This window comes from Apiospora kogelbergensis, assembly GCF_038363985.1.
Source record: "Apiospora kogelbergensis strain CBS 113332 chromosome Unknown utg000009l_segment0_segment0, whole genome shotgun sequence".
Lineage (NCBI taxonomy): Eukaryota > Fungi > Ascomycota > Sordariomycetes > Amphisphaeriales > Apiosporaceae > Apiospora > Apiospora kogelbergensis.
This window is the reverse complement of record NW_027117426.1, coordinates 2,311,263-2,330,824: the sequence shown is the minus strand read 5'-3', so window position 1 is coordinate 2,330,824 and position 19,562 is coordinate 2,311,263. Positions and strand designations below refer to the sequence as shown.

At 53.5% G+C, this 19,562-nt stretch overlaps 5 protein-coding genes across 5 annotated transcripts; 3 read left to right on the top strand and 2 right to left on the bottom strand.

The window, feature by feature from the left end:
- Nucleotides 1-2,262: 2,262 nt before the first annotated feature.
- On the bottom strand, nt 2,263-4,610 carry PG998_013821 (uncharacterized protein; the record flags this gene model as incomplete). Its single annotated transcript, XM_066880637.1, has 4 exons — nt 2,263-2,829; nt 2,882-3,183; nt 3,238-3,382; nt 3,435-4,610. The coding sequence occupies 4 exons, from the start codon at nt 4,608-4,610 to the stop codon at nt 2,263-2,265; spliced, it is 2,190 nt and encodes a 729-aa protein (XP_066724776.1).
- Nucleotides 4,611-6,655: 2,045 nt separating this feature from the next.
- Nucleotides 6,656-8,060, top strand: PG998_013820 (uncharacterized protein; the record flags this gene model as incomplete). The annotated part of the gene is made up of 3 exons (XM_066880636.1): nt 6,656-7,492; nt 7,548-7,850; nt 7,908-8,060. The coding sequence occupies 3 exons, from the start codon at nt 6,656-6,658 to the stop codon at nt 8,058-8,060; spliced, it is 1,293 nt and encodes a 430-aa protein (XP_066724775.1).
- A 1,023-nt stretch (nt 8,061-9,083) lies between these two features.
- PG998_013819 (D-3-phosphoglycerate dehydrogenase) lies at nt 9,084-10,854 on the top strand (the record flags this gene model as incomplete). Its single annotated transcript, XM_066880635.1, has 2 exons — nt 9,084-10,013; nt 10,057-10,854. 2 exons carry the CDS (start codon nt 9,084-9,086, stop codon nt 10,852-10,854), a joined length of 1,728 nt encoding a protein of 575 aa, XP_066724774.1.
- Nucleotides 10,855-11,956: 1,102 nt separating this feature from the next.
- PG998_013818 (cytochrome P450) lies at nt 11,957-13,844 on the top strand (the record flags this gene model as incomplete). The annotated part of the gene is made up of 4 exons (XM_066880634.1): nt 11,957-12,295; nt 12,350-12,712; nt 12,763-13,629; nt 13,695-13,844. The coding sequence occupies 4 exons, from the start codon at nt 11,957-11,959 to the stop codon at nt 13,842-13,844; spliced, it is 1,719 nt and encodes a 572-aa protein (XP_066724773.1).
- Nucleotides 13,845-14,842: 998 nt separating this feature from the next.
- On the bottom strand, nt 14,843-18,726 carry PG998_013817 (restin; the record flags this gene model as incomplete). The annotated part of the gene is made up of 3 exons (XM_066880633.1): nt 14,843-14,917; nt 15,063-15,200; nt 15,262-18,726. The coding sequence occupies 3 exons, from the start codon at nt 18,724-18,726 to the stop codon at nt 14,843-14,845; spliced, it is 3,678 nt and encodes a 1,225-aa protein (XP_066724772.1).
- Nucleotides 18,727-19,562: the final 836 nt, after the last annotated feature.

Genomic DNA, 19,562 nt, shown 5'->3' with positions numbered 1-19,562 from the left:
GTCTCAGATAGACGCTACAAACCGACGAAAGAATTCGGTCATGGATGGGTGGCCTGGGGGGATTTCAGGTTACTCGTTGCAACTTCTCGTGTCGGCGGTAGCTGTGTGTCGTCATTTAGAGAGAGAGACGAGAGGATCCTCTTTTCCCAGCAGCAGGTCTCCCTGTGGCTCCGCAGTTGTACATACAAGCTTCAGTGAGCTGCAGGTGTAGTCCGGGCCTACAACGGCTCCCAGGTTCCCAGTTCAGTGGGTAGTGCGCCAAGAAAGCCACTATATTCCACGGGGGCACGTTGCCCGGCTGCAACTGCGACTTATGCTGTGCGAGGGTGGAAAGCCTGTGGAATCGGCCGGGAAGGTCCAGGTAAAACAAAAAAAAATCCATACGTTTTGGTGCAGATGCGCGCAGTCACCCTAGTCACCAGCAGGGGGAGCTTTGTTTCGTATCACGGTTGATTAGAGAGCTGGGTGGCTTCAACTGATCGAGCACCGAACGTTCGGCTGCTACTCAGCCTACCTGCGATGCAATGTCTTTCCACAACCGAAAGCCAAAATGCTTACACCTGTACGTGTATGTATACTGACTACTGTACTGATCTCTGAGACCCAGCATGAGACGACAATCAGTTGACCGACGCTAAACCCCATCCTTAGCCCCTCTGCAAGCCACTGTTCACACAGGTAGCGTATCAGTAAGGTCATGACAGCACAGGCCCGTCTGTGTGCGTTGTGAAGATGTAGCCCTGTCTGTATATGCAGTGACTTGCTGCTGCTACCTACATACAGGTGCATATGCATAGCCCAGATCAATCAATAGCATGCCGGAGAGAAGCTCGAACCGGTTGGGCTCAACCACTGCAACCCGGACAACAGATGCACGTGGACGTAGCGAGGTAGATGTGCAGGTCAGCCAAGCTAAGCTACCGCCCGTCCACAGGCTTGATACTGAAGAAAAGCTCATTGAGGCCGATGTGATGATGTGCGAGGTAGAGGAAACTGCCTTTGCCAAGCGTGGCGGAGTTTGCCCAGGAAACCAGACAGGCCTATTTACTATCTCCAGACTTGCAACTTGCACACCTCCTCACTGTCTAGACTGTCACTCCTTGTGCAACAGCCGGTACGGAGGTCTTGGCTGCAGCCAAGACGGCGGGACTCGAAACATCAAAAACATCCCCACTCTATTTTTGAACGGAGGCCTCCCAAGATCAATATCGCTGTGTTGCAAGGAAACACCGCGGCCGCTCGCCGCACTGCATGCCCGGAGATATTGCATTGTTTGTTGTGATTTCTCTTCTGTCAATGCCAAGCGCCAACTCCAACATTCGCTGGCCCTCCTATGCTGCGAGCGCCGACTATGGCTGCTGTTGTATGCATGTTAATGCAAAAGGTGAGGTGCGTAGGCCAAGACAGTGCAGAGAGTTCCTCCCATGATTTCCGCTGAGGGGTGGATACTAGTAAAGCTCCTTGGCATCCGATCTACTGAATCAGTGACCACAGGGATATCCCCGAGTCTCATCCATTCACCACCGGCACTTATCGATAAAAGCTGGCCCAAGAATGACGAGCTACGTGACTTCGAAATGCCCGCTCATGCCCAGTTGCATAACCCATCTCAGTCCTCAGTGCTGTAATAAAATTGACGAGTTTGGACCCCAACCCAACTGCATTCCCAGATGTGCCTTCCCAATGGCATTTGCGGTTTTGGTGACACCTGAGAACCAACATTGAACATGCGTCGTCTATGCTTGCTTTTCCGAGTCCTATGGATGGGGGGAAATATGCAACACAACTCGCTCGCGACAGATCGTCGTCTGATGATTGTGTAATGGATTGAATTCCAGAGCTGTAAGATGCGACCCTCCATGATTCGATGCTTGGCAAGCGGCGGTGTCACAATTTAACTCGGCGCCAAAGGGGGCTGGTTTTCTTCTCGTCTAGGTTCTATTGTTCTAGAGGTCTATCTTGCGCCTGTTGCCTGTCGATCAAGGCCTAGCAGTATTTCATGTGCTGTTCATCAACATCGACTCGTTGCGCCAAGCATAGCTGCTGGACCACCTTCATCATCATGAACCAGGCCGTGCCACTTGGCACCACCCTAGTGAAGCACCCCTAATACGCCAAAACAATTCGTTTTCCTTGGCTATCTCGCAGCTGGATAACCTCGTCTATATGCTAGTGCACGTCATGCGTAACTCGTTAAGTGCCGTCCCTTTCGGGTTCTCTATCGTTTAGAGGAAAGCTGCGCCATGGATTGAAAAATCAGTCTCAGTCCCACTGTGCGGGTAGGTAATGTGCGTGTCCAAAGCAGCTCGGCTTACCTGCAGTGTATACTTGGTACCATGTCAGAGAAGCACCGCCATCAAGCCAAGATGGGTCGAAGTTCCTCGCGGTGAAGAATTCCCACGCTGATTTGGGATCGACCGTCGCCAGGTTACCATAAAGAATTCCTCTCCACCCCCCTTCGACTTTGTCTACGCGTCCATGGTCAAAGTACGTTTCCCACTCTTGCTGCACAAACGTGGAAGCTCGCGTGAGCTTCGAGCTCGGGAGCAATGGGATCATGTGAATTCCTTGGACGTATTCGATGTTCGCCCCGAAATAGGTCGTATGGTCGCACTTGTTCTCAAACAAAATGCCAGCGACTCGATTTCCAATAAAGTTCGAGGGTTGCACCTTGTTGTTCGATGTATAAAGATAGTATTGGCTCAGTGACCTTGTGATGATAGCGAGCATCAAGTTACCTCTGGCCTCCATGTTGCCGTCCTTGATGGTATGACCCCACATCTTGATGGCGTAGGCATGCATCGCATCTTCCGAACTCGACTCCTGGTCCTGTTACCCGAGTAAGCACACCGCCTCAGGGCGGGGTTACCATTTCACTTACCTTGCCATCGAGAGTCTCATACAATCCGTGAGCCCAGCTGTGCCCGTGGTACCAATCGAAGTTTCGGTAAACGGGGAAATAGCTGTCTGCCTTTGATGGGTTGGCAATATCTCGCACGAGGGTGTTTACATAGTCGACATTCGCCTGGGTCAACCATGCGGGATCTAAGTTCCCGATAATGGCTGCGGCCAGTATGAAATAGCCATAGTGGAAATGGTGGTCGTTGTAGTAAGTATTTCCAAAATCAGCGCCGCTGTTCCCCGTTTGGTATGTGGCCGAAGATACTATTCCGCCCCAAGCACCTGAACATCGTCAGTGTTATGTTGGACTAGTTTTCTCAGTAAAGTGCAACTTACTTTCGTAATAGAGGGGGAACTGTTGTTTGTTTTCTGCAAATCGACTAAATGCCGCTTTGAGGTTCGCAAGTCCTGTTTGGGCCAGCTTCTGGTTCTGCAGCATGTCATGAACAGCATAGCAGAGATGCGCGAACTTGGCAAGAGCCTGCAAAATTGATGAGTAAGTAGCGATAGGCAAGCTAGGTTGGGCATCTCACCTTGCCGCTGAAATACATCGAGTTCTGGTTCGACTGCTGCTCCACATCCTGGGAGATCTCCTTCAGAGCTATTGGGAGGATTTCGTTGATTAGGTTCGATTTCACGGACGCCTTGCTCCCAGTAACAGGATCCCAAGGGGCAAACCCCATAGAAACAGGCATATTAGGCTCGACCATTGTCCAAGAGTCTGCAATGACTGCGGTAGCCATGCCCTTGGTTGTCGTTTGAAGCTGTATCTTGGTTACAGCATTGTGTGTTTCGGTGTCGAAGGAGTCAACATGATGAGGCAAAGCATACATCATCAACTTGCCATTGAATACTCCAGCTTTCTTGTACATGAAGGTATAAGTCCCCTTCGTGCCGGAGCTTGTGCCGGACAATGTAACGCCGGTAGGGTAGGCACCTGACGCCTCATCAATCAAGCCCTCGGCGCTGCCTGGATCTTTGATGACTTGGATGATGCCGTTGAATGGGGTTTTAGCCTTGGCGTGAGAGTTGTTGATGACTTGCAGGTCGAAAGAATCACCCTGTTCGGAATAAGCGTAAACATGCCAGACTTTGCCGTCCTCGAGATAGATTGTGTACTTCGTGACGCCTGGCTTGGGGCCTTTGGTCGATTTCGTGACTGTCTTGAAAAAGACACCAGTACTAATTGCTGGGGTTGATCCGTAATAGATCGCTGTCACAAAGGCCATTCCTTGAACCAATGGAAACGTAACGAGGGTCTTCCCCTTATCCTTGTCCAGCAAATTGACGTTGACTGACTGTGCTTCTATCGCGTCGACTGTTAATGCCGAGGAAGCGCCCAGCTCCATTGCCGACAAAGAAAGAGACTGTATACCGACAGGGTTCAGGAAGTACTTTGCGGCCCCGGTATCACGTGAAGTCTCGCCGTAGACCCTTTGACCTGCCTCGATATGGGAAACCGAAAGACCCCAGCTGGGCGTGGCTCCCTGACCCCTCGCCCATGCTACAGAGTATGGATGGAGATATGTCGGGGCACTCTGGTTTCCGAGGTAGAAGTTGGCGTAGAATTTATTTGTATGATGTGGGCCGTTCCCAGTAACGCCGAGGCGAGGGACCGGGTGATCTTTCCGTTCCTCGAACTTTGCTGATGGGGCGCCTGTGGCGATAGGATGCCTGAAGATATCCGATGATGCGGCAGACTCAGCCATGGTGGGAGTGCTCGAAGGTTCCAGAGCTGGTTCAATAGGTACTACCAAGGAAGTCGGGTCTGGTATAGGGTTGGTAGGAAAAGGGGCAATGCTCGATCGGCCTTCTTTTTCAAGAGAAGATATTACGGTGCCAGTATCGGGTGTCAACGACACTGCAGACGGTAGTATCTGTACCGTCCCGGTTGGGTTTGAACTGGTTATAACTGCGACAGGCAGATAGCCTTCTTGGTAGGGGTTGGCAATAACAGACAGGGGAAGGTAGCCTTCTTGACGCCCGCTACGCTTGATCAACTCTGGACGGGTCCTCCCGGCTTGGTGGTTGGCAGGATGCGGATGCGTCGGCACGCCCTGAGCGAAATCGACCTGCAAGAGCGTTAGTAAGGTTAAGAGCCACATGTTGGAAAAACAGAAACAGAAAGGGGGTTGGTGTTTGGGGTTATTATCCGGGACTTGATCCTCCCCGGTTGAAACTTAGTATCTAGCAGATGTCCTGTGGGCCGGCGGTAAAGGCTCTATGCAATAGCTTTTCGAAGCAGAATGGAAATCTAAGGAGAGAAAAACTGAAAGTAAAACTGAGCAATATATAACTCGATCTTGGGGATAGCAGCACGTAGCCATGGGCGAACGTGTGAAGCGTGATTGACACGAGTGATGGCGAAACAAGAGGCTCTTGCCGGCCAAATGAAGGTAATAAAAGGAGTCCATATGACATGGTTTGGAACGAGCTTTCGTTTACCGGGGGACAGTCATTGACGACGGGTAAACACACATGAATGAGTAGCCAACTCTATGAGATCCTGTGTGCGAAGAATGCGGTGTCTTGTGGATGCAGAGCGAAGTTGCTGTCTTACCTCGCAGATTCAATAAGCGAAAGCCTAGGGCGAAGATAAGGAATGTAGGTAGGTGCCTCCTCCAAGATAGAGAAAGACTAGCAATGCAAAGGATGCTGGAGGAGAAGTAAAATAGCCCAGGGGGAAAGGTAAGTTTTGTATAACAGAAAACTCGACTGAGATGTCAGATGTAGGAGGGCATCACGATGGGTGTGGTGGACTGGCGTGTTGTGAGTCCGACGTTGGCCAAGGACTTAGACGCCGGGTGTCAATTCGAGATTGGCGAGAGGCAGTGACGCATGTCCAACCAGACCGAGCCCAGGCCAGCATTGAACCTCCTTCCTCTTTCCCCGGGGAACAATTGAATGATGCCTTCGAGATCCATCTTGGACATGGAGGAGGGCACGGCAAGAGCACATGGTCGTAAGCCGGGTGACTTACACAACGGGTTGTGGCTTCCGATTGGAAGCGAGCGCTGCTTCTTGGTTCGGTCGGGAGAGAGGTTGCAAGAAAAGAAAAAGGCTGAGTTTCTGGCCATCTGTGACTGGGAATGAATTGGGAAAGTTCCTTCTTTCGCACGCAACATGAATATGAAGGACTGTGGAACGTGTCCATTAAAGCTCGCCAATGCCAACTCGTTCGCCTCTTGGGTTTGGCGTGCCGTTTTACCCGCTTCAACAGGTATTGGCACAACTAGTGGGGCATTCGACGCTCAAAGGCCGGCGGAGGGCGGAGGACGCGAAACAGCCTTACTTGGCATCGAAGGTCATGGCCATCCTCTACGCCCACCACAGACTACAGTGCTTTTCCGCCGTGGAAAATGGATATACAGATTTGCTGATCTTGGCCCAACTCGAGTTCGGCCGAACCTGGGGCTTATACCCGAAATCCGGGGTACTTCGGGAAGATCTCTAGCACTTGACGGGGTTTCTGATTGGCCAACCCCTTGAGCATTGTGACAACACTTCTGCCAAGCCAAGTAATCTGATCTCCTGTGTAAGTTCGCACTTCGGCGCCGACTTTTTATCAGATCCGGTCAAGCCTCGATCTCCGAGGGGGGAAATGGTAAATATCTATTTTATCCCGACTTGGCCGGTGGGTGCAGCGAATTTGAAATCGTAGCCCTCATATATTTCATATTGCAGCTTCATTGTATTTAAACGCCAATAACTTTTACCTGTTACTTGAAATTTGGATTGGTATCTCATTGTCATAATGTTCCGAAAATCAGCGCTAATCGCGAGCTTTATCGTCCACGTACTTGGCTTTGTCGGGGAGGCAGCCTGGGAGACGGTGGTGATCAAATTCCGTCAGATTGCGTTACTATCGCGGACACCGCGATTTCCAGAACTTGACGAGCCTCGCAACATAGTCATCATCGGGGCCTCCTTCGCCGGCTACTACGCAGCCCAGGTCATCGCGTCCAAGCTGCCCCCAAACAGCCCGTACCGCGTCGTCATCATCGAGCCCCATTCGCATTTCCATTTCACGTGGGTGCTGCCCCGTTTCTGCGTCGTGGACCAAGAACAAAAGGCCTTCATCCCGTATGGCCCTCTCCTCAAGGGCGCGCCCGAGGGCCGGGTTCGCTGGGTCCGCGAGCGGGTGGCCAAGGTCAACCGGAATGGCGTCTGGTTGGAGAAGAGCCGAGAGCAGATTCCGTACGATTTCTTGGTCGTGGCTACCGGGTCTGGCGCAGCCGCAGGACTGCCTTCCAGGGTCCCCGTTGATACGAAGGAAGAGGGGACGGCGCTATTACAGGACATGCAGCACAACATCAAGCAGGCGCAGCATCTGGTGGTCGTCGGCGGGGGCGCAGCCGGCGTGGAGCTTGCGACCGACGTTAAGCACATGTATCCGGGGAAGTTCGTCACCCTGGTTCACTCGAGGAAGGCCGTGATGCATCGATTTGGGCCTGAACTGCAAGCTGCAGCTTTGCAAGGCCTCAAAGACCTCGGGATTGAAACAGTTCTCCATGAGAGAACTGCAAGTAGCAATATTGTCGATGGACAGATCACTCTGCAGTCTGGCAGACGAATCAGATGTGACTTTCTGGTAGGCCGGCCAACATTCGAGGGGGAAGGTTCATGTCAGACTGACATTTTGACAGGTCAACTGTACGGGACAGAGGGCGACGTCGGGTATTATGACCGAATTGGCTCCGGAAGCCATCTCACCCACGGGTGCGATTCGGGTCAAACCATCACTGCAGATTCAGGACGACAAGCTATCCAACGTATATGCTTGCGGCGACGTAGCCGACGTTGGCATTGACAATCCGAACGCGCGATCTGCGTTACGGCAGGGCATGGTCGTTGGCTTCAATATTGTCCGGGCAGCAACCGGCGGCTCACCAACAAAAACTTATAAGCCATTTTGGGGAGAGTGTGTCATCAAACTGACACTGGGTCTGGTAAGTAAAGCCAACGATGCACTGTTATACGATAGCACATGGCTAATCTGTAAATAGGATAAATCAATCGTGCACATTGGTAATGGTAAAACGGAGCTGTGGTGGCGTAGCAAGGAGAAAGATATCTCCCTTGATGCTGCGGGAGCGTGGAATCATCTGGGGGTGAAGCCATTTCAAGACGACGATGGACCAGAGAAGCAAGTCGAATGAGGCATTGCAATGCCTGCCCAGGTTGTTATTGTATACCCATGTACGAATACACTTTAGCATTAAACATGAGAATGAACAACGAGTAAACTGCAGATGTGTCTTCGGCGGTGTTACCCCGCTGCTAGAATCCTCAGGAACTGGAACGGGATAGGACGTACTCACTATACAGCGACGATAATAGATCTTCACTATGTGAAGTCTTTGACGCCGATAAGACCAGATGAGACGTAATACACTTCATCGACTGTCCCCTGTCGAGGATTGCCTTACTGCCTCTATCTCTTATTGCCATAGGCTCTTGCAAATACATCGGGTTTCGTATCCGTTCAACCAGTGCTTGGTCGCGTGAATGCGACCTACATGTCGCCCATCCCATCGCCACGCCAAGCTTTGGCGAAGCGTGGGGGAGGCCATAGACTCGGCCCCCTCTAGCGGGCTCGTTTGCGGGGTAGATGCAGGTTTACTGCAATCATAATGCCTAATTGCTGGAGCATGCAGCTCTCTATTGGACAAGTTCGATGTGTCCCGTACGAGTTCGCCGTGGCTGTTTACCCCTAACTTGAGTCGGAGTAGTAGGGGGCGCTTCCGGCGGACCAACTGTGCGACCCCCTCCCCTGATGGCCGATGGGGCGTGTCGGGTTGCCTACTTGGGTCGGGCAGCTGCCTACAAGAACATGTTGCTTGGGGATAAGGGCCGGACGTCTGGCCGGATGGTCAAGATCGCCTCGACTTTACTTATCTGCGCCCAGTTAGAAATGAGTGACGTGTGCCTACATGCAGCTACAGCTACAGGTCGCACTCTCGTTTGCAAAACGAGAAGGAGAGATTCAGAAGCCCCTCACTTGGATGACTGCAATTTTGGATCTTAACTCAACCTCATAGTTCAGGCTACTCACGTCATTCTTTTGAAAGGAAGAGCTCCAATCCATCATTCCCAACTTATACATTTCATACTGATTACCTTGTCCATAACAATTTGGGTGTGTAATTCCCAAACTCATTGTCAACCCGATCTCTGCAAGTATGGCGCCTACTGCTATTCACGATGAGCGAGTTCCCACCGGCAGTCCTGGCAAGCCGAGAATTCTGGTACCGGAAAAGGTGTCACCAGATGGCTTGTCCATGCTCGCATCGGACTTCGAGGTCGACTTGCGGCCTGGGCTTTCTGCCGATGAGCTCCTAGGAGCCATATCCTCTTACCACGGGCTGATCGTCCGATCGGAGACCAAGGTCACGGCCAAGATCCTCTCAGCCGGGATCAAGCTCCGCGTCGTGGCCCGGGCCGGAGTCGGGGTTGACAATATCGATGTTGACGCAGCCACGGCTCAGGGCATCATCGTCGTCAACTCTCCTTCTGGCAACATCGTAGCAGCCGCGGAGCACACGGTGGCTCTCTTGCTGGCCACGGCGCGCAACATAGGGCGCGCCGATAGGAGTTTCAAGGAAGGCAAATGGGAGCGCAGTAAGCTCGTCGGCGTCGAGGTGGGCCACAAGACCCTCGGCATCATCGGGCTAGGCAAGGTCGGCATGAAGGTTGCCCGCATGTGCGTGGGACTCGGGATGAAGGTGGTTGCCGTTGATCCCTACGCAAGTGCCGACTTGGCGAAGCAAGCCAATGTCGAGTTGGTGGCGAGCTTGGCTGATCTACTCCCCATCGTGGATTTCTTGACCATTCATACACCGCTACTGGCCAGCACGCTTGATCTGCTGGGCGAGGAAGAATTCAAGAGGATGAAGAAGACTGCCCGGGTCTTGAATGTTGCACGTGGCGGCGTATACAACGAGGCTGCTTTGCTTAAGGCGTTAGACGAAGGTTGGATTGCCGGGGCAGGGCTTGATGTCTTCACCCAAGAGCCGCCCGAGGAGGGCAGTGTGGCTGCGCAGCTGGCGAAGCATCCCAAAGTTGTCTCCACGCCTCACCTAGGTGCCAGCACTGTCGAAGCTCAGGAAAATGTCAGCCTTGACGTGTGCGGCCAAGTACTTCTCATCTTGAAAGGCGGTCTTCCCACGAGTGCCGTCAACGCACCCCCTGATCCTGCCAGAAGAATACAGAAAGCTCCAGCCCTTCGTCAAACTAATCGAGAAGATGGGGGGTCTGTATACGCAACACTACGTCGGCGCCAAAGGCAGGATGCTCGGCGGCCGCAAGTTCGAGCTTGTGTACCAGGGTGACTTGGCGTCCATCACCAACACGCGGCCTCTATACGCAGCACTCGTCAAGGGTCTCGTCTCGACCATCTCGGATTCTGGGGGTAGGGATGTGAACATCGTCAATGCGAACCTCATTGCGAAGGAGAAGGGCCTAGTCATCAACGAGATGCACACGCACGAGACAAGCGATAGCCAGACGTTTGCCTCACTGGTGAAGTTGCGCTGTATCGACACGGAAAAGAGCGGCGAGCAAATCATTGAGGGGTATGTGTCGGGTAACACGGTCTACATCTCAAAGCTGGGCAGGTTCACGGCCAGCTTCACCCCTGAAGGCACACTTCTTATCCTGCATAATTACGATGAGCCCGGGAAGATCGGGGGCGTAGGCACGGCCCTCGGCAAACATGGGATCAACATCAGATTCATGACGGTTGCGAGTCTGGACTCCGGGGAAGAACCAGCCATGGATAGTCTGACCCGAGTCGACTCTGCGGTGGCTGGCATGGAGCGCTCTGCCCCGAACGGCAAAGGGGGGAACGAAGCGCTCATGATCCTGGGTGTGAATGGTGTTGTTGGCAAGGCCGTTGTGGAAGACCTGAAGACGGCGGAGGGCATCTTGGACGTCAGCCTGGTCCAATTGTGAGGCTGCTCGTTGGCAAGGTGCGGCAGTTGCGCAATCAATCCCCCGCAAACCGACTCTGGCAGCCGAGGGTGGATCTGGACTGGACCTTTGAGCCGCGGGTTGGGATGCTGCATCTGCATAGTTGTGCATTGTACATTGTACGTACATAGACAGACGTATTGAATATCGAATGCTATGCAACAAAAGAGCCATCTCCAATGCAAGATGTCCCGACGTCCCGATGCCCCCATCGAAAACACAAACACCCGAACTCCCCGGATTCTCATCGCTGGGGTCGGGCTGGGGTCGGGCTGGGGCCGCTAAGGGCGAATTAATGTCCCTGGCTGCGATACAGCGCCCGCAGCGAATTACCGTCCCCATCGTACCAAGGCGCCGATTGCCTCCCAATTCTGGGGAACCGCTGCTAGTTCGTCGCGCCTCCACTCAACCTATTGGATCACACATCTGCCGAAACCTCCAACATCGCTTCAACGCTATCTGATCTGTCCAGTCAGTCACGACTAAGCCGCAAACCCCGTATTTGCTCGCTACCCTTGGCCGCCGCCCTGCTCGTGACCTTACCCCACATCCACGTCAATGACGCCGAAGAGCTGTGAAGTCGTCGTCGGAACGGCATGGCCGGACTCTCCAGTCGTTATTCCAGACAAAACTTTCAGAGAAAGTTACGCTTATGCTAGCCGGCATGTCTGGAACTCGGCCATGTCATGCCAAAATGACCTCTCCCTTTCCCCTGCTATGCAATCCTTGCCCTAGTCACGATGACCGGGGGGGCTTCAGGCGGAACGAAACGAGGGTATCCCATCGGCTCGGTTGGACTGCATGTCTGGCAAGCGGCCACTCATAAGCGGCCTTCCGATAAGCACAAATACTATTTATATTACACCCGCCCCTTGGCTCGGCCACTTAGTCCATGGCCCGGCTTGACTAGGTATTTTTATACTTGAACCTCCATACCCGACTCCTTCTCCCTCTCTTTTCTGTCTTTTATCCCCCCCTGTGCATACTGGGTTGCCCACTTCGTCGTACTTCTTTACACTAGACGACTCAATCTTAAGGGTTTCAACAACCCACTGATAATAACCGAGAGAGAAGGGTGTACGACATGAATAGCAGTGACGAGGCCGCCAGAGGCGGTGCCAGCAGATCGCTTCTTCTGAGCGTCATCACTCAGTACTGGCTGCCCATCATCATTGCTGTGGGAGTAGGGTGGCTCGGCAAAAACAGATTCAACAATGGCCTGAACCGCTATCCAGGACCTCTCCTCGCTTCATTCACAGACTGGTGGAGGGTCTGGGATGTCTATGGTCAGCGGCCGGAAATTACCCATCAGAAACTGCACGCCAAACACGGCGATGTCGTTCGTTTAGGCCCGAACTCACTCTCATTTGCCGACCCAAAGGCACTCAAGACCATATATGGTCTGAACAAGGGATTCGTCAAGGTAAAAACAGCAAACTTACACATCATGTAGCTTGTACTGACTTGCGTACTACAGTCTGATTTCTACGTGGTTCAGCAATCCGTAGTGAAGGGACACAGTCTAGCGTCCCTTTTCAGCACAACAGACAACGACTTCCATTCACAATTCCGACGATGCGTCAACGCGGCCTTCAGCATGTCTGCGCTGGTCCAGTATGAGCCCTTTGTGGATAACACCACGAAGATCTTTCTAGATCAGACAGAACGACTCTTCGCCAACAACATAGACGGATGCGACTTCACAAAGTGGCTGCAGTTCTACGCCTTTGACGTGATTGGAGAGATCACCTACAGCAAGCGGCATGGGTTTATAGAAAAGAACGAGGATATTGACGGTATTGTCAGCTATCTCAGCAAGCTGTTCCTCTACGTTGCTCCTGTGAGTACCTACTTGCTATACTCCACGAAACGCGTCTAACTAGCTATCAGATCGGACAAATTCCCTTCCTTGACCGCCTTCTTCTGAAGAACCCGATCTACTTGAAGCTTTCCCAGTGGGGTTTCATCGACTCAACTTTCCCCGTCGCGAAATTTGCTCGCACCCGAATGGCCGAACGGCTCGGCCCTGGCTATCTCAACGACCCCAAGGGCCCTCTCCTCCCCGTGGCGGACGCCAAAGTGGACACAAAGTCGCCTGACCTGCTCTCCAAGTTCCTGGCGGCCCGTGAGGTGCGGCCCGACTTCATGAGCGACACCCTGGTGCAGACTATGGCCGTATCCATGGCGTTTGCGGGGTCCGAGACAACAGCCATCTCCCTCGGCAGCGTCTTTTACTACTTGCTCCGCAACCCGGCGGCGCTCGACACGCTGCGGAGGGAACTCGACGGCGCCGCGCGCCGCGGTGACTTCTCGGACTATGAGACGGGCCTCGTCACCTGGGGCGAGTCGCAGAAGCTGCCGTACCTCGACGCCTGCATCAAGGAGGCCTTCCGCATGCACCCGGCCGCCGGCCTGCCGCTCGAGCGCATCGTGCCGCCACAGGGCGCCGAGATCGCGGGCCACTTTGTCAAGGGCGGCACCATCGTCGGCTGCTCGGCGTGGATCATCCACCGTCGGCCCGAGATCTGGGGCGAGGATGTCGAGGCCTACCGCCCCGAGCGCTGGCTAGTGGACGAAGAGGCCGCCAAGGCGGCGGCAGTGGGTTCTCCTGAGCAGCGGGAGGAGCAGGAGAAGAAGATACGCGAGATGAACGGCATGATGTTCCAGTTCGGCATGGGCAGCCGGACTTGCATCGGGAAGAACATCAGTCTGCTGGAGATCTACAAGGTGGTCCCAAGTCTGTTGCGGAGATTTGAGGTAAGTCTAGTTTCCTTCGTAGAATGCCCCTTCTTGCACCGTCACTGACGCTTGTGTGCTACCAGATCCGCTTCAAGGACCCCAATGAGGAGTGGAAGCTCGTCAACGCTTGGTTTGTGAAGCAGCAGAACTTCCAGGCTATGTTCGAGCCAAGGGAGATGGTACGACCAGAGGGCTATGATGCTGAGAAAAGGGCAGCATCAACTCACGCTTGAGATGGGCGAATGTCGCCAAGAGCGAGCCCAAAGAGGCATTTGCGCCCAATTACAAGACCACTCATGTATCATGATCATTGATATTATATTGAACGAGATATGAAGTTTACTGAGTCTCTGCTGGGTTATAAACTGACTTTCCAGGATCTTGACAACAACTACGAATGGAACAGGGAGCATATTTTGCCCAGTAGCAATGGACATGTGTCTCTTAGTTATTTACGTAGTAGCTGCGCATATACACGAGAGGTCGATGCCCCTTTTAGTTCACCTCTATTCCCGAGCAAAACACCGACCGGTGAGATGCTTCCCTTCTCTTCCCAGGTCCCCAAGGCACAATACCCATCCTCATCGACGTGTCTGGCCTTTGGCGCGCAGGATATGTATTTCAATGAAACTTTCTTCATTCCCGTAGGTACGAACGAGTACGCCATCGGGATACAATGAAAAGCGTCAGACGCAGTGAGGCAAGGTGGGGTGGGGGGAGAGCAACGGGGTATATATATAAGGAGTAGAATACAAAAAGAGGGCAAGGCAAGGCATTCGTCGAAAGATCCGTCGTCCATCGCTCACATACAGCCAACCAACCAGCCCAACTGGACCAACAAGTCGTAGTAGTAGTCTGCCCATTCCGTCATTAATTAAAATATGGGTTTTAGAAGAAATGTGAACCATCAGGGGTGGCGAGGATAAGTGCCGTTTGTTGTCAGAGTGCTACCAAAGACACAGGTAGCCAGCCGCACAGTCGTTATTGGATTGCGACGAAAAGGTGCCATAACTCGATGTAGAGCCCCATCTAGGAGTCTTGAGTATGCTGCGTTGCTTCGGTGATTGATCTCAACATGCTATACATAAACGCGGGTTAGCCAGAGTCCTCTGTCTATAAACTATAGAACATGGTCCATCGTAATTAACGGTGGCCGTCACATCAACGGTAGCCGTCGCGTAAACGTCTATCGCATGACCGTTCGTCGTCTAAACATTGTGCGTCAAACCACTTACCGCTGGTTTCTCTCTCGCATCTCCTCGTCAATCTCTTGCATCTGCTTGAGTGTTAAGTTACACTGCGCCAGCTAAAGAATTTGGAGAAATTAGTTGCTAGAATAGAAGCGAAAGATGAGCATTGTGGTCGATTTGAAAGGGAGCAATGGGCGGGAGTGAGCAGGTGATACAGGAAGGTGTTGACAAAAGAATGATTACAAGGGGGGGCCTGCGCACCGAAGCCATGGCTGTCGAGAAATTTTCGGACTCCTCACCTTCACCCGCAGGAGATAACGGGTCCGAGGCAGTGCCGGTCTCCGAATCGGCAAATCTGCTCTGGGCCAGACCGCCCTTCGCTTTGGCGCTCGCTGCTGCCTAGATATCCCCTCGTGTTAGTTACGCATTCGCCGTCGGCGGGGACAAGACGTCAACGAACCTTAGCCTCGGCAATCTCGGCGTCCTTGACCTTTAGCATGGCTTCCATCTCGGCAAATCTCGTCTTGATATCGTTGGCCTCCTTAATCGCCCCGGACAGCTTCTTCTGCTCCTCTTCCATTTCCACAAGTTTCGCGTTCACGTCGTCGGCCTCCTTCACAGCGGCTGCCAGCTTCTTCTGCTCCTCCTCTACCATGGCGGTCATACTCTCGTAAATATCCTTATAGTCGACTTCGTGCTTCTTGATCTTCGCCTCCATCTCGTTCTTGTGTTCCTCAAACTGCTTCTGGGCGATAGTGAGGTCCTCCTTGGCGGCCTGGTGCTGCTCAGTGAGCTGCGCCAATTCCTTGTGCTTGGCCTGGAGCTCTTCGCTCAGGTTCTCCGATTCCTCACTCGATTGCTTGGACGCGGCCTGGAGTCTTTGGAGGTCTTCTCCGTGCTGTTGCTTGATCGCTTGCAGCTCGGCCTTGAGCGCGTCAGCCGCGGATGTATCTGGCCTCTGGTTCTTCACGGCATCAAGTTCCGCCTCAATCTCGACGTTCTTCATTTTTGCCTCAGCGAGCTGCCCTCTAAGCTCGTCCGCTTCTTCCAAAGCCTTTGCCAATTCCCCGGCAGATGCCTCCTTATCACCAGCAGACGCTTCCTTGGCCGATGCAAGCTCAGCCTGCAGAGTCTCGACCTGTTCGTGTGCCTTTGTCAGGGCTTCTTGGGCAGATGCCAACGCCGCCTCATGCTCTGATGCGGATGACTGATGTTTGGTCAAATCCGCAACGGCAGCAGCGAGTCTGCCTTCGTGCTCCCGGGTTAGATCCTCAATGGCCTGGGTGTGCTTGGCTTCAAGGGCGGCAATCGCCTCGGTGTGGGTGCTGGATGCATTTTGCCTGGCAGCATCAAGCGACTCCGCCTGCATACCGATGAGCTTCTCAACCTCGGCAGAATGAGCCTCGTCGCTCTGTTTCTTGAAGATCTCTAACGCATCCGCATGGCTTTCCTTGGCTGCTGCGATTTCAGATTGGGCCTTTTCAAGGGCCTCCTTCAGGGAAGCCAGCTCTTCTGAAGAAGCACTTCCATCGGCCTCCTTTGCAGAAAGTTCGGCAATGTGACTCGCTTTTAGCTCCGCGATCTGAGACTCGAGACCCTGCTGGTGTGCCTTCAGGACCTCGGCGTGGGACGCGTTCAGCTTCTCAAGTGCCTCAGCCAGTTGGGTTTCGCTCTCGGCCTTGGAAATCTCGATGGCCTTCGCATGGTTGGCTTTAAGTTCTTCCAACTCAGCTAATTGAGTCTCCTTATCCGTGGACGCACCACTCTTGGCAGCCTCCAATTCCATAGCATGGCTGGCCTGAAGGGCATCGAGGGCTTTCTGGTGTTCTGCTTGGCTGCCCTCCAGAGCAGCCACAGCTGCAGCATGCTCAGTCTTGGCTGCCTCAAGTGCCTCGGCCTGGGCTTTAGCTTTATTGGCATGGGCGCCATTCAACTCGTCATATTTCGAGACGAAGTTCAAGTGGGTACCAGTCAGCTCTTTGTGCTTGGACTCCAGGTCTGCATGAGAACCAGTAAGTTCATTGAGTCGTGACTCGATGGCCGAGTGAGTGCCAGTAAGGCCCTCATGTTCTTTGACCAATTCGTCATGCTTAACCTCGAGATCCTGGAATTTTCGCTTGAAATGAGCCTCGCCTTTCAGACTCTCGATTTCTTTTTCGTAGTCCTCCGAGATGGATTTGAGCTGAGCCTCGTGGTGGGTGATTGAGGTAGTATGTTCCTGCTTGAGCTTCTCAAACTCCTCATTCAGGCCATCGCTGGATTTGGCAGCTTCCTGGGCCTTGGCAAAGTCTTCCTTGAGTGAGGTGAACTCGGCCTGAACCGAAGTCAGCTCAGCCTTGGTTGATTCCATTAGTGCTGTGGCTTCAGCAAGTTTGGCCTTCAGCTCTTCTGACTCGGCCTGTGCAGCAGCCAGGGCGACCTTATCTTGCTCAGAGGTAGCTCTAAGCTCAGCGAGCTCTGCCTCTAGCGCAGATATCTTGGTAGAAGTCTCAGCCCCTGCACTTTCAGTCGAAGACGCAAGTTCGTCAACTTTGGATTGGAGGGCCTCGTTGGCAGCCTTGAGAGCCTCGAGCGCCTTCTCATGCTCTCCCGCGGCCGCCTTGCTCCCGTCAAGGTCCGAAGCGTGGGCAGCCTTAAGAGCCTCGACTGCAGCTTGGTGCTGTTCCTCGAGCGAATTTTGCAGTTCTTGAAGCTTGGTGCCGTGCTCCTCGGAAACTTTGGATAAAACGTCGTCGTGTTCTTTCGCGATGGCCTCCTTTTCGGCCACGATAGCTTCGAGCTGAGCTTGAAGCTCGGCGACCTTGATGCTATCCTTGGCTTCTTGCGAGCCAGTCGCATCGGTCATCCGCGACTTGTGAGCCTCGAGCTCTGCTTCAGCGATCTTGAGCTTTTCGGTGGCTTGAGAAACCTGGGCGCTCAAGGCTTCCTTTTCTGCCGTATGATCATTCTTAATCGATTCCAACAGATCATCCAGCTCATCGTCATCGTCGTTACCAGCAGAAACATTCTTGCTCTTAACGCCTTCGCTCGCTGTCTTGATCTTCTCCTCAAGCTCGCCTATCTTTTCCTGAGAGGAGGAGACCTGGGTCTTCAATGACTCAATCTCCGTCTCTTTCTCATTCAGCTGCGATTTCAGGTCCTCTACAGCCTTGGCAGATTCCGCGGCAGCAGTAGAGGATGATGCAGTAGAAGGCCTTGCAGCGTGCCGGGCAGTCGTGGCAGTGCCCGAAACGCCAACGGTGGATAGACGCTTTTTCGGATCGGCCACAGTGCCCGGGGTAGACCGAGTAGAAGACGTAGTTGTTCGAGTCGCTGGGGCAGCGGTGGAGGACATCGACGCCCTGCTAACAGTGCTGGTTCGCGGTGAAGCGCCACTGGTCGTAGAAGCAACAGGCCGTCGCGTGGCGGTGGTCGACGAGGCAGTAGCAGGTCTTGTGGCTTTTGAGGGCGAAGATGCCGTCGCACTAGGAACAGTTGATGTGCGCCGAGCAGCAGTAGAGGTCAGAGTTGATTTCTTTTTTTCGTCCTCCGAGGCGGACGGCTGGGATCTGTGGCTAGCCAAAGTGCCTGCGGGCTTCTTCACAGCGGATCCGGCAGGAGGTCGAGTGGGAGGCTTGGCCAGGCCAGATGTCGTCTTGGAGGCAGTGGCGGTTGGTGTTCGCGATGCAGCAGTAGCACCGGTTGCCCCGGGCCGGCGAAGGGTGGATGAAGCCGAGCCAGCGGGACGCTTGGTAGCAGTCGATCCTTCAGGTTTGGCGCCATTGGCTGCTTTCTTCACCGTGGAAGTTGGCGACGCGGTTGCTACAGTCTCCGTGGCAGAATCGGCGCCAGTGTCTGCGCCAGTACCAGCAGTGCCGGTAGTCTCCTCGCCAGAGAGGACAGACTCGTCATGCTGAACAACCTCGAAACCTTCAGACTCTGACATGGTGTTTGCGAAATGTCGAAAAGGGCGCGATAGTGGTATTTCGTAGACAGGAATGCGTGAAGGGATTGGTGATGGCGCTCGCAGCTAGTAATGTCTGAATCCAATCCCCTGCGTTAGCTTGTTTGTTGAAGCGGGTAGACTCAGTTTCCACCGCGGAAGGCTATATATTGGGGGTTTGCAGCAACGGGGGAAGGAGGTTGGGTATTGAGAAAGCCGTTCAGCGACTAGAACCTGCTGGGCAGCTGCGGTTCCCCTCTCATGGAGCGAAGACAGGTAATAACCAGTCAGGCAAGCAGGGTATGATTCGCACTTGAGGTCGATCGCACAGGGGGGGCGAACGCGCGCAATTGGTGGTTGGCTGGTGAAAGGTGCTTGTGGTGGTGGTTATCCATTATTACTGACCTGTCAATAGGACCTTCTCCTGCGCGGTGATGCCGATATGGAATCGCGAATCAAGGAGAACGGTTGCGACTGGAAATTGAGGGAAAGACACGCAGAACCGGGGAAGAAGAAAGAGGGAGAGAAAGCACGCAGTCTAGCTCCTTCCTTGGGACGTATTCTTGGAGTTGTCTTATCAAATTTGCAACGGTGGCCGAAAGGAGAGATCGGGTTCTACTGCGAACAGGTACAAGTAGATCGCAAGAACAGAAAACGCGAATAGCAATTTGTTTCAAGAGCTAGCTTGAGAAGGACAACAGGGTCGCCGGGCAGAACTCTGGGTCGATAGTCTGTAGTGCACGAGGTTCGGGGTCGCGTCCCAATTGCAGAGCTAGGCCTGAACAAGGGGGCCATTCCAATTAAAAGAAGTGCAGGGGTTGCTTGGAGGAGGTCGACGG